Genomic DNA, 13,446 nt, shown 5'->3' with positions numbered 1-13,446 from the left:
AAATATTTCCAGTCTTCCCCAACCACTTTCATATACCACTGATTCCTATTTTCACATAACTGTATTGAGAATTGTGGTGCTATGACAGACTTATGGAACTTAGATGTCCAAACACTGAATGTATCCCGTTACCATTTTGTCTGCTAAGGAAGTGGATTTAGGACCAGCTGTATATTCTAAAGTGAATCCAATCTCCTCACAGGAAATACAACTGTTAGAACAATCCTATACATCAAGCATCTAAACTTCAATATTCAGAACAGGAACAAACACAATACCAAAAATGAAAAATTAAATCTTTGTCAATTTCCCATGAAATAGAATCAGCCAGGATTCAAGACTCAGTCAAAATAATATGAAATTTCTTCATCATTTAACTTATAGTTTATTATAATTTCATAAATCATAGTACCTTATCTCTTTAAAACTACTGTTATATATTTTTTTACATTTTATAACTACAAAAAGAAAAGAGTGTACTTTATGAGTTATACTCTGTTATATTGATAGGTTGGACTATTATTTACAATAAATAATAATAAATTAAGTAGCTACTGGCTCTATTTTGGATTGAAACCTTAAATATTAAAATAGTATTAGATTTGTAGTGGTTGTTTTATGCATGAGATGGCATTAAAACGATAAATATTCTAGTGCCTGTAGTAAACATGGAAATGTAAGCTTTGAAATTACACATTACATTTTGGAATTAGTAAACAAGAGTGACATGGCAGATGAGTTTTAAGCATATTTTAATTTTGGTTTAAGTTAGAGGGAGCAAGATATTGATTTATTTTTAAATGCATATACATGAGCCTCTGGCTGTTTCATATATAAAACAAAATATTAAAACACTTAATTAAAGTACTTTAAACATTAAAATATTGATGTAATGTCTACTTACTACTTACTAAATTTGCCCATAACCCAGTGCAGATAAATATGATTTTAAGTATTCCAAAAACTAACAGAGATATTTAATTTATATTTAAATGATCTATCTCACAGCAATGACTCTTTTATAGAAATCTGCATTGGAGAATTAAAAATTAAAAGATGACAAGGAGGAGGAGGAGCAGCAGGAGCAGGAGGAGATGTTTGTCTGATAGACTATATCTAGGCACAACAATTCCACCCACTGTTCAAATATGGAACTGATAATATTGAAACTAAAGTGCCAAAAATACATCTAAATACAAAAAGTATTTGATTCAGCTTAGTATTCTCTAATATTATTTGGGGGGAAACAAGGACATGCTGTGCACAGTGACATTACAATTTGCAATAAAACAAAAGCTTCAGTAGGTAACAAACCTTTCTTCTCTTCACAGCCTGTGTCAGACTTCAAGGTATGACTGCTGCTGTGTAAGGAATCTTTTGAATCTTCATTTTCATCCAAAACTCCAGCAAAGCTGATCTTCCTCTCATACCTGTGTCGATCCATCTCAGGGTCCAAACGCAACCTGCAACTCTCCAGATCCTATAATATTATATAAACATAAAAGTGTATGAAGAGCAAGTGCATAAATAAAACAGGCTTTCAAGTTTTCTTCTGAAGCAAGAAGAGTTCAAACTGAGAGGGAAATGTAAATGTTGTATTAATTTTATCCTACTGTTTTGCAACGAGCCCAAGAAAGAAGTAGACTGTATTGGAAATAATTGACTTTATAACTGGTTTCTGTATGCTGCTCTTATAATTCTATTATAAATATTGTCAGGGGAAGGTGCTCTAAAGATTAAATAGAAATAGCCAACAACAAAAAACCAATTTGTTCTCAGTGATTTTCATGCTGGAATAAACATTACCAAGTAGGGTCCAAAACTTTTGCCAATATTACAAAAACAGCATTACATCATTGTGGCACAAGCTTTGCCTCTTTTTTATGAGCATGAGATATTCAGAAAGCACACTGAAATAGGCAGAGCTTCTAGAGCAACAGTAAGAAGCTGCTTTTATATTTTGCCTGCCACTACTTGCTTCCCCTCTATGTATCTAAACTAAACTCAGAATGTCAAGAATGGTTGGACTAAATTGCCATCCATCCATCCTGAGAAATCTTTTTTCTTTCAAGACCTATGACTAAACCTCTGGCCATTTTGGAAAGCATATTTTACTCTATCTCATCAATATATTCTTTAGCTACACATTTGGTTTTTGATTTCCTGCCCTACTGAGACCTTCCTCTACTTCTGCAACTTTATTCTTTTACATCCCAGATCCATCCCTTCCTCTCACTTACCACAAGTGGTTCAGTACGTGGCCTGGGCATGTAGGGAAAGGTCTCTCGAAGAAAAGTGGTGATCTCTAGAAGAAGCTGACATGCTGCCATCTTCAATGCAAAAGGACAACAACATCTGGTGGGATTTACTGTACCTAAAAAAGAAAATATACATATGTTCTGTTACAAAAAAAGAGCAGCAAAGAAAAAAAGATCATTCTAAAAAAACGGACACCACCAGACATAATACATAATGCAAACTGTGTATGGAACAATATGTTGTATGATTATGCTATTGGGGGGGGAGATGTCACAGTCACATTTAGCTACATTATTGTTTCATATTCACTGTTTTTTATGATACCTACAACAGCACCACTGCAATGATCTTATAGATATAATTCCTATGAATGAAATCTCCCTAGGAGCTCTTTACTTCATAATTCAGATCTGTTTTTAGAAATGACACACTCTTATACTATTGTTCCATTATTTCCCCCTTTAACCAATGCACTCTCCAAAGATTCAGTCTGAGTGGAATAATAGTGTGTTTTAATTGGTGGCAGATTAATCCTAACTTTCCCCTGCTGCTCTCTATATTGTTAATTATGCTACATGAAAGAAAAACAGCAACTGTTGTTTGTTTGAAAAATTGTAGGGGAAAAAGCATGAGAAGCTACATGTCATATTTAGTTTTGGCCTTGATACACACTTGATAAAATTACAGAATATTTCTTTGAAGAACTGATTAAACAATAGCAAAACGTCAGTCAATTTAGATGAAAGAGAAAGACTTCATCATACTTTGATTATTGTAATGTATTTATGTACGTTTGCCATATTATTATATCAGCTATTGCTGAAGCAAGAGCCCTGCCATTCTGTAATCCAGTTCACCCACACTCCATAGTCTTCATTGCTTAGAGCCATTTCATTCTACATTTGATAGAACACCACATGATGAACGATATTAATATTTGAAAGGATATGTGCTAAAAGTGTTGAAGGATCATAGCTTCCCTCACACATGCATGCTGTATTCATCCTCATGTTCTGCAGCATGCTTACAACAGCATCATAGCCATGAAAGCATTATAATTGATCACATATGATTTGTCCAGGCCTATTTGCTACTCTTTCCAAAGAAATAAATTGAACTGAGGCCTGATCTACATTTCTTTCCACCTTTTCTTTCTTCATCATTAATGGTGTCAGTTGTCTTCTCTAAAAGCTAGACTATAGAAGAAGGAATTTAAGCAAATCCCAGTGTACTCTCAAATTCCAACGAAATTTCAGATACACAACTTGATAACAATGGGATCAAGAAGATGAAAGTTGCACAATTGAAAACATAATCTAAATCCTTTCCTGTAAAGCTTTCAACTGGAGTATAGGAATGACTTGCACTGGGTGCTGGACTTCTCTTGGATTGAAAGAGTAAATTGAGACCATCAGTATGTGTTAGGTGAGTTTTTTACAAATCTGATGGGCTGTTCTTCCTGGTTTTAGGAGCTCTATGATTTCTCTCTACATCTAAATTCAATGTGTCAACCCAAATATTACAGAAGCCCCAAAGGAAAATAGAACCAAAATAGAATTCATTACCAAATTGCTTCTCACTAATGTATACAGTTGCTAGATGAAAACACTTCTCTAGAAAATAGATTAAGGAATAGAGAAGAGGAAAGGCTGGAGTACAGAGTATCAGGATTAGTTTAGCTGATTAGTTGCACATATCTGTATTTCGTACTATTATTTTCTCAATAAATGCACTTTTACATTGTAATTATTATGTTCACTTTATTATTCACTGTAAATAGTTTCACCTTAGAAAAATAATAAATGGAAGTAACCATAGTAGGTTTCACCAAATTTGCTAATTTCAAGTTTGAAACCATGAATTGAGAGGGAGGGAATTGCAAATTCTTCATATCTCATCTAGAGAGTACAGATTTTAGTTTCTTCAACTTTCTCTCAGAATCATCCTAGAAATGTATAAGAAACTAGGACAAGCTATAATTCATCTAGTGGTGGGATTCAGCCAGTTCACACCACTTTGGCAGAACCGGTAGCTAATTTCTTGTTGCCCAGGCCCAGAATGGGCTTCTGGAAGCAGCATCCACACAGAGAACCGGTTGTTCACATATTTGATTTCCACTACTGAATTCATCCTAGATAAAATATGTACTAAAACTGTTATTAAGTAATTAATAAGTCTAACTGTGTGCCACATTGCTTTATAAGAAGTGCAACAGGACAAGATGACAATGTATATCTTAATAGCAACTGAGTCAATTCTCTATTCCCTTTAATTATCAAAATAAATTTATGAAATGTTACAGAACTTCTGAATGAGAGTTAAAATACAGTCACTGAGGTGTTACATATTGGAGTCCCATTCCTCTCTGATTTACAAATTCTTCTTTCTCTAATTCCTTCACTGAAAAGCAGACTATCCTAATCCTGTTAACTCTATTCTGCAGCAAGGTATAAAGGTATGTCCTTATACATGTACATTTTTATTTATTTATTTAGCCACACAATTAGCAGAATAATTCTAGAGTCCACTGACCGAGATAAAAAGGTTTAGGCTCTTTATGAGCTGGTTAAGAACCAATATATTGCCAGGCCTTAGTAACTGAAATGAGACGCCCACAATATGTTCTATCCAAATTTAGATGGATTAGATGTCCTTAGACACTTATATTTATATTTATAAATTACTTATATAAATTTATACTAATCCAACAAAATTACAAGAAACTCTAATGGATAGCATGCTTAGAGGGGAAGAAAAACAACATTAAAAATACACAGAAATATAAATCAATGTATTACAGTAGACAAACAGTAGACAAACATGTAGATGGTATTTTGAAACATTTTGTTCTGTTAGATTGACCTACATTTTGTTGACACATGTTAACATACAGTCTTCTTGCCATTTAAAATAATGGTGTGATACTAATTGCTACATTGCATAATATTAAGGCATAGATTAACCTCGTGATCTGCAGATGTGTTTGTCTACAACTCCCATGGTTACCAATCAAGATAGCCAATTGATTCTTTACTAAGGAATGTGGTAGCTCACAAGGTTGGAATATTGGGCTGTCAATTGGCAGCCCTGTGTTCGAGACCCATGAGCTCCCATTTCATGCTCCAACTCTGCAAGTAGATAAATGGGTACCACTTTGGTGGGCAACTTCACAGGGATGCAAAAGGAGCCCCCTCCTGGGCGTGCCCCAAGTAATGGGGATGTCCCCAGCAAATCTTTTCACCATGAAAGCACTTTGGTGCTTCTGACATAGAAGTATTAGTAACTTCTTATTGTGAGTTCTGAATGTGGTAGTCCCCCATTTTGAAGTGTAGATGGTTGGGAAGGGTTTTTCTAGAATTAATTTACCATAAAAAAATTTTTAAAAAAACTTTCACCGATGAATATTTGACCTCTAATTTAAAACTTTTCATTTAGCCTGCTTTCTAGTTTTCCATTTAACAGATGGGAACCATCTAAAGAACCCTCCTTTTCACTAACTCACTGGAGTTAGAGGACACTAGGATGGCTAGCAGAAGCATAAGTCATGTACAGCACTTTTTAAAAAAAACCCTGAAACCCTCACAAACCTGGGGCATATTTAAGGCAAACATTTAAGGGAGAAAATGGGTAGTTTAAGGCTTTGTGAAATCTCACCTCTACACAATTTGGATTAATATAATCTAACCCATATATTTCTACACTGAGCTGCCTTTAAGGATCATCCAAAACTTGAAACTGGTTTAGTATGCTATGGCTCATGGAGTAATGGGCACTCCAAGATTTATTACGTAACACTTCCATTCCAAAAATTGTGCTGGGAGCCACTCAGTTTCCAGGTGCAATTCAAATGCTGTGATCACCTTTAAAATCTCACATAAGACCTGGTTATTTCTAAGACCATCAGAAGTAAATCTGTTAGTCTGGTAAGAGTCCTAATGTAAGTCCCCCCCACCCCCCATAGCAGTGCCTTCTTCATGGTGATGCTTCTCTTTCAGAAAATCTTGTCCTCATATATACAAAATACCTCCTCCCTAATGAGTTTTTATAAAGAAGTAAAAATTTGATACCAGTAGAGACTATTTGGGGGATGTTAGAATTACACTATTGTAATTTATATTTTATTACTACTGTTTTAAATCTTTAGGTTTGGCTGTGTACACTGCTCTGAGCACAGAATTTTTAAAAATAAATTTAAAAACCAATAATGGATCATATTGGAAACTGAAATTTCAGGTCTGCATTCTCAGTCCCCAGTAAACAGTCAGTTCAGATTCAAGTAGATGTTTACTCTATCTGAGTTATAAGTTTACCTTGGTATTACTGAGCTACTGGAAGGAATAATTGGATGTGGATGAGAAGATGAACCAAACTAGGTCCACAAGATCCTGCAGGTGGCTAAATTTTTATTTATATAAAAGATAGCACATCTGATTATTTCTCTCTCCTCTCATTTTTAATGCATCTACTACTACATAATGCATTAGAGCTAGATTCAGATAGTCGAAGAAGGAAAAAAGAGAAAATGTGGTGAAACACTGGGTGGAAAGGGAACCAAAAAAAAAGAAATATTTTTTAAAAAGAAAAAAAAAGAATAAGTGTTCCTAAAGGAGAGGTTCTTACAAGTGGGGGTTCTTGTAGTAAAGGGAGTCTCCTTACTGTCATCTAAAAAGTCTTCTTCTTCATCCTCCTTTCTTAGCCTCCTCTTGGTCTCCTCATCATAAATAAGGCCCAGCAGATTGGCCGGACTCTCACTCTCACAATGGCAAAGTTCGTTGAGACGGACTCCAATTGCCTGCCAAAAGTATGAATTAACAAAGGGTCATAAAGTTTTCTTAAAGGAGAAAATCTCAACTGTAATGTTGAAGTTTCCAGATAAAAACCTCTTTTGCATCCATGTTGATTATATTATGTCATAAAAAAGATCTGGGAAAAATACCACATCAAAGTAGAGCTTTTATGTAATAATTTACAACATTTAAAGTACTTCAACATCTAGCAACCTGTTGTAATCCTTTCTTTTTTATATATAAAAATATTTATTAAAATTTACAGATCCAAACATAAAAAAACTAATACTAATTAAGAAAGATATAAAAAGTAAAGAGAAAAATAAAAAATGCAAGGGAGAAAAAAAGAAAAATATGAAGAAACGACATATATATATATATATATATATATATATATATATATATATATATATATATATATATATATATATATATATATATATATATATATATATATATATATATATATATATATATATATATATATATATAAACACCTCTGATATATATTATCACCTCTGATACAGCAATATAAGATCTCTTCCAATATCTCATCTCTTACCTATAAACAATTTTTAAAGCTTTGTCACTCAGTTGTAATCAGCAACAGTCTGTTAAGAGTTAAACCAAATTTTTATTCCTTAGCTTTTAACACATAACTTATCACTTTTTCTGAAAACACAGTAGTTCTCTTTTTTTCACATCTTATCTATAAACAAATGTTTAAAGCCTCCTCATTCAAGAATAATCCTTTAAAAGCTACCAGTAACAAAATATATATTTTATCCCTGATCAGATCATCCAACTTTGTATTCCTTCCCTTTGAATCTTGATCTTTAATCTCTGTAGTGTCCCCAAAGTTTCTGTCCTTTCATTTTCTCTTTGTCTCTTCTCAGAAATTCCTTTGTAAGTGTAACACATCTCTTTTGTAAATCTACAATAAGTATCTGAATCTGGTTTTTATTTGTGCATTCCTTTTAATTAAGACATCAGCTGCCTATCAAGTGGATTTGAGCATTTGAAGATCATCTCCTCTAAATCAATAGAAAAAGAGTTTGGGACATTGTTTCTCTACGTGGTAATAGTTCTGAGGATTGTTTATGCTGAGTATTGGAAAGAAAAGGGGACACCAACTGAATGGATTTAAAAATGGACTGAACTGGCAGAAATGGTGAAATTAACTGCATTGATTAGAGACAATAGATTAGATAAGTTTATAAGAGACTGGAAGCCATTTGTGGACTTTCTGCATGTTAAAAACAATAACAGATGCTTACAGAGGGCTTTGAAGATTAGTTTTACTTTTGGGGTTACCTGTTGACTACTTTTTTTAATATAGTGAACATATATATTGGGTCAATTTGAATGATAGATAAATAGATTTCCACATCAGGGACATCTTTTTATGTAATATAGTATTTTTATTAAATATAGATGGGAATGTTTATAATTATTTGTAGACCAGTTATATAAAGGGAGGAGAATGTATCAGATATTTTCAATATATTTTCATCATTCAGCCAGGACGTTTTGTTTAATGTCAGTGTAAGTGATATGTTTGCTATTTTTTTTATTTCATTCACATGTTTTTTATTGTTAGTGTTTGAAAATGTTAGTTTGCTTTTTCTTTTTTCTTTATTTTATGCATTAATATTCAAAATAAAATTTGCAAAAGAAGAAAAAAAATAAGTCCTTGCTTAGAACTTTTTTCACCAGGATTGAAGGGAATGCACCCAGTATAATGAAATTTGCCTTTCTGAAGATTTCTGCCAGAGCTTTAAAACCTGCCAAAGATTGCTATATTATGGTCTCCTTGCAGGGAGTCACCATATGGAGTACTTGTGGGCAATCTCAGGTCTTCTTCTTTATCTGGAAACAGATTCTGAGGAGTTGATCCATTTCCTGGCTCCTTGTTCCACTGCGGTCATTAGCTTCTTCTCAATAGAGCTACCGGTATTTTAAGTCTGCCACTGCATCCTTGGAAGTCCACACTTTTCTGTAATTCTTTCCACAGCCCTGTATATTGGATAAATGTTACTATCCCCAATGAAAAATGGCTTGCCTAAGGCAAAAGCAATGGCCAAACCTTTGTATTGCATTTTTAATTAACTCTGATCAGTGGGGGTTTTTTGACAGCAACTTGTAAATTGATGAATACCTTACTAAATAAAACAGAAAATTGAGCTTGTTTCATCGCTGTGGAGAGTAAAAGCAAAAAAATTTAGAACCACAAAACCAGCCCTGAACTAATCTTGTTTCTTTTTAATAGTAGAAAAATCTGGAAAAGAATCAGAGCCACTGCTTTTAACTGAACACTAAATTATTGCAGTAACCTTGTTCAGACTACCTAAAACGTGTGTCTAACAAAACTACATTAAGATAGATTAGTATAAATCAGAAAGCCCATGGATTATTCAGAACAGAACTTAGATGGTGTTGAAGAAAATGAGGAAGATGAGAGGAAGGACTGAAACTTACTTCCCCCCACTGGTAGAAGAGCTTGGCTGCATTCCACTGTAACTTCTGGTTTCGTTTATTCCCCACGATTGGAGAACGCCCACGAGAAAGGCCTTTCTTAGTAATATTCACATGATGCCCCTTCATCCATTCTGGCCAGTTGCCCCGATTGCAGCGGTGCACAAAGCGAGCACATTCCAAGAAAAGGGCTGCCCTTGCCACCACTGGTGCCTCCTAAAATGCATTACCAGAATGTCCTTAAGAAGATGAAAACTAGCAAGCTGAAAAAAAGTGTCAAAGACTCAGGGGGTCAAGTTTCAATTTTTTAAAATAAAAAATGTACAATGCTGTTTCAAGCCAATGTAAATGAAGCAAATATCATAGATGACTTGGACCTCAGGCTTTTTATCAGTTGACGAGGTAGGCTCTTCTGATACTTGAGGAATGCTTCAACATTTTTTGATATGAAGCACACAATAATGGCTTCATGTAAACTGCAAAAGACAATGTGTAATGTGACAAGACTTTTTCAAGAAAAAAAAATTCTAAAACAATAATTAGCATCCCAAGAGATACTAAAGGGTAGGATACTCAAAATATACTAAATTTTTTACACTATTTTTACACAAAATGTAAATGAGATTGCTAAAAAATAAATCAAGGAAGAGAGTAAAAATAAATAAATTCTTCAAATTTTAATACATATGGTTGTAAGAAACATGAGTTTCTATAAAAATGAGAATTTCATAACCTATTTCTAAGTCATCTAAACTTTTTGTAGGGATTTAGCTCTAATAAGTGTAGTACTTCAGACTCAACACTGGGCTACTACTTCCTTGATAATGAAATATCAGTTCATTCCAATGTAATACCAGTTCATGATTTGTCAGTACAACAAAAGCTACTTTGGTCACTCTCCCCTCCCTTCTTCTATTACAGAGGGACTAACCTGTCTGCTGAAAGTTAATTTGTAATATCTCATGCCTGCATTTATTTATTAATTAAAGATAACAAAATTAATTTGCATTTTCATACGTATGTATATATATTTTTGTACATACTTTTCAAAACATATACATTTTCAAATAATACTTCAATTATAATTAGCTTTGGAACATTATTTCCATCACTATGCACATTTCAGTATGACTTTTTGTTCCTGTTCATAAAGCAAAAACAAAAAAGAAAAATGTTGGTATTAACGTATCACACATTCTATTTTTGTATAGTTCTGGGAAATACAAAAAAGGTAACTTCAGATTAAATTGTAAACTGAAGAATTTTTCTCCAATCTCTATAATCCATAGAGGTATTTTTTTCAAAATTTGCACAAATTGAATTTGCAAGTAAAATCTATATTAGCAAATGATGGAGCACAGTTCAAACTATGGCTCAGACAAGGTAATACATGATTACACAGCACACATGGGGAGAAGAGGGATCTAGGGTTTATTCACATCACACCAAACAATCACATTATCCAATTTCATACATGTACAGTACTCATTGTGCTGCAGCTTTTTGTTACTTAATCCAAATAACATGATGCCGGATTTGTCTGCTTTCATACATATATTCAACTGATCCCTGAATTTTTATGTAGCTATTACCAAGTGGGAATCAATATTCTTTAATTAATACATGAACTAACATTGTAAATAATCATTACATTTCTTTTTTTCACTAGGCTTCCCTGATTGACATAAGAATTTTCTTCTTGCCTCCAAAAAAGCTGATTCCCTTCCCCCAGAGAAAGTGTTCTTGTTTCATGTTAACTAATTTCATTGGAGCAAACAAGGTCAAATATAAAAGTTCCTTTTCTCTTATATCTCCTTAGCTGCTGTAAGACTGAAAGTGAGTTTAATGTTTATATTTTTATAAATATAAAATTAATTATTATTTTACTCTTCTATCATGTTATGTAACCAGAAGAGGCCATTATATCTACAATTCTGTGTTGAGTCAGCCCATATTAGCTCACCAATCAAATCTGCAACTATCAATGTATATGCATTTAAAAGTTTAAGTAATGTGGAATTTTAAAATTAAATGGAGAAAATGAATCTGAACTCTGAATGCAAATCTATCTCCCACAGATCCAAAGTGGACTGTGAGGGAGTCATGTCTGCTTTTTCTAACAAATGCGAGATAGGCAGCTCTGTTCAGTTGAACATAATTTTGATTGGAATGCTTGGCTGGTCTCTATAGCTCTAAAGGGGTTAATTGCTAGGCAACATCAGCCCTTGGACCTTTATTGTAAGATCTATTTCAGTTACATCTAATGCCTCAAGCCTTATCTCAACCAAGGAGCCATGATATAGCTTTCTGTTGGGTCAACTTCATATGAAACAAATGTTATCCACATTGCACTTAGAGTCAACATGCTGAATCTCAGAGCATTATGCAAAGGCATTGCAGTAGCTTACCTTATGCCCAGAGCAATCTGAAGAAGCAGCAAGAGAAAGATGAAGATGTTTGACAGAATGGATAAGGATGAATTCACACCACAGAGAAACACATCACAAATGAAGAGAAATGAATTAGCCACAAGATGCATAGCTGAAAAGAACCATAAGTTACCACTTTCATTGTCCACAGAAACAAAGCAACACATGGCTGCAAAATTCAAAATAAGATGCACATTTTCCTCATAATTTGTTTATATAGCTGCATATTTGTACGATGTAGCTTAAAGAGGGTGAAAACAATAACAACAAAAATCACCATTTTCTTTGACAGCTTCATATAGTGGCAAAAGGATTCTGAATAATGAATTCAACACATAGATAAAGAGAAAAACTTCAGAATTTGGGGAGGGGAAGGAGAGTTGATTGTCATTAGTTAAGATTAACTTGCAATTCATGCTTCAGAATATACAAATTTATATAGTTCCTGAGAGAATTGCAGCATTCATTGGAGTTAATGAGAATCAGCTCAGAATGAAACAAGCAGTGTTGTGGGTGGATGTAGGTATCCCATAGAAACTCAAGGACTTGGACTTTGGGAAACAGATCATGTTAACTCCCTATGTAACATGTTCCCTTGAAAACCTAAAGCCAGAGGGTCTGAATTCCAACTGCTGGCATTTCCTATGTATATGCCCAAGAAGTCAGAAGGATGTGGAACGTCTTATTCTGTATTGCAGAAAGAAAGGACAAACATCACGTGATCAGGAATACCAATATCCCAGAAGTGATGGGAACTCCTGTTGTTCATAGCGATTTCACTTAAGCACTAGCCCTCTACAGATGTCAATTGTATATACAAGGAGAGGGATTAGACATGCGGGTACTTGATCTCATCCTGCCCCTCACACATAATTGCTGTTACTTCTTCATAGACTGGGTAGTTGCACCAATGAGGCTCCTATTGATATATATCCTCCTAGGCCAGGGGTAGGCAACCTCGGCTCTTTTATGACTCGTGGACTTCAACTCCCAGAATTCCTGAGCCAGCTATGCTGGCTCAGGAATTCTGGGAGTTGAAGTCCACGAGTCATAGAAGAGCCGAGGTTGCCGACCCCTGTCCTAGGCTTTGAAAAACAAGGTTCTAAATCACAAAAAAAGTGTTCTGTAAGAAAAATATTAAGTAATTAGAAATGTGGGTTTTTTCATACTAGGAGACTTGCAGAGGGTTTCCTTGGTTTCTTCTGGAAACTCTTCTATAGATAATGGGCCTTTTTTTCATGGCTCTCCACATGTAGAAGACAACATGAAATTAAGGTCGAGAAAGAGGGAGGGAGGAAAGTCTAGTTGTGTCCTCAAATGAAGGGATTGAAACACAAATGTCCATCTATTACAAGTGTGTCAAAGATGAATGGTATGAAGGCTACATGAAAATGGCCTGTGCTCCTGCACAATCTCTGGAGCTTCTGAAAATTGCATGAGAACAAGGCATGCTTTTGTGTCGTTTTCAAAGATTGCACAGGTCCCCTTCAAGAACA

General features: G+C 34.3%; 1 protein-coding gene across 1 annotated transcript in view; it reads right to left on the bottom strand.

Moving 5' to 3' along the window:
* Positions 1-13,446, bottom strand: part of UNC80 (unc-80 homolog, NALCN channel complex subunit) — a gene marked incomplete at its 5' end in the record, with an annotated part of 181,259 nt that overhangs the window by 96,726 nt on the left and 71,087 nt on the right. Inside the window, 4 exons of the mRNA XM_081341722.1 lie at positions 1,315-1,480; positions 2,241-2,374; positions 6,916-7,051; positions 9,525-9,737. Of these exons, the coding sequence (XP_081197848.1) occupies positions 1,315-1,480; positions 2,241-2,374; positions 6,916-7,051; positions 9,525-9,737 (649 nt within the window). The remainder of the gene's footprint in view (positions 1-1,314; positions 1,481-2,240; positions 2,375-6,915; positions 7,052-9,524; positions 9,738-13,446) is intronic.

Source organism: Vipera berus (assembly GCF_964194415.1).
Source record: "Vipera berus genome assembly, chromosome: 1".
NCBI classification, from domain to species: Eukaryota; Metazoa; Chordata; class Lepidosauria; order Squamata; family Viperidae; genus Vipera; species Vipera berus.
This window is presented reverse-complemented; position numbering and strand designations above follow the sequence as displayed.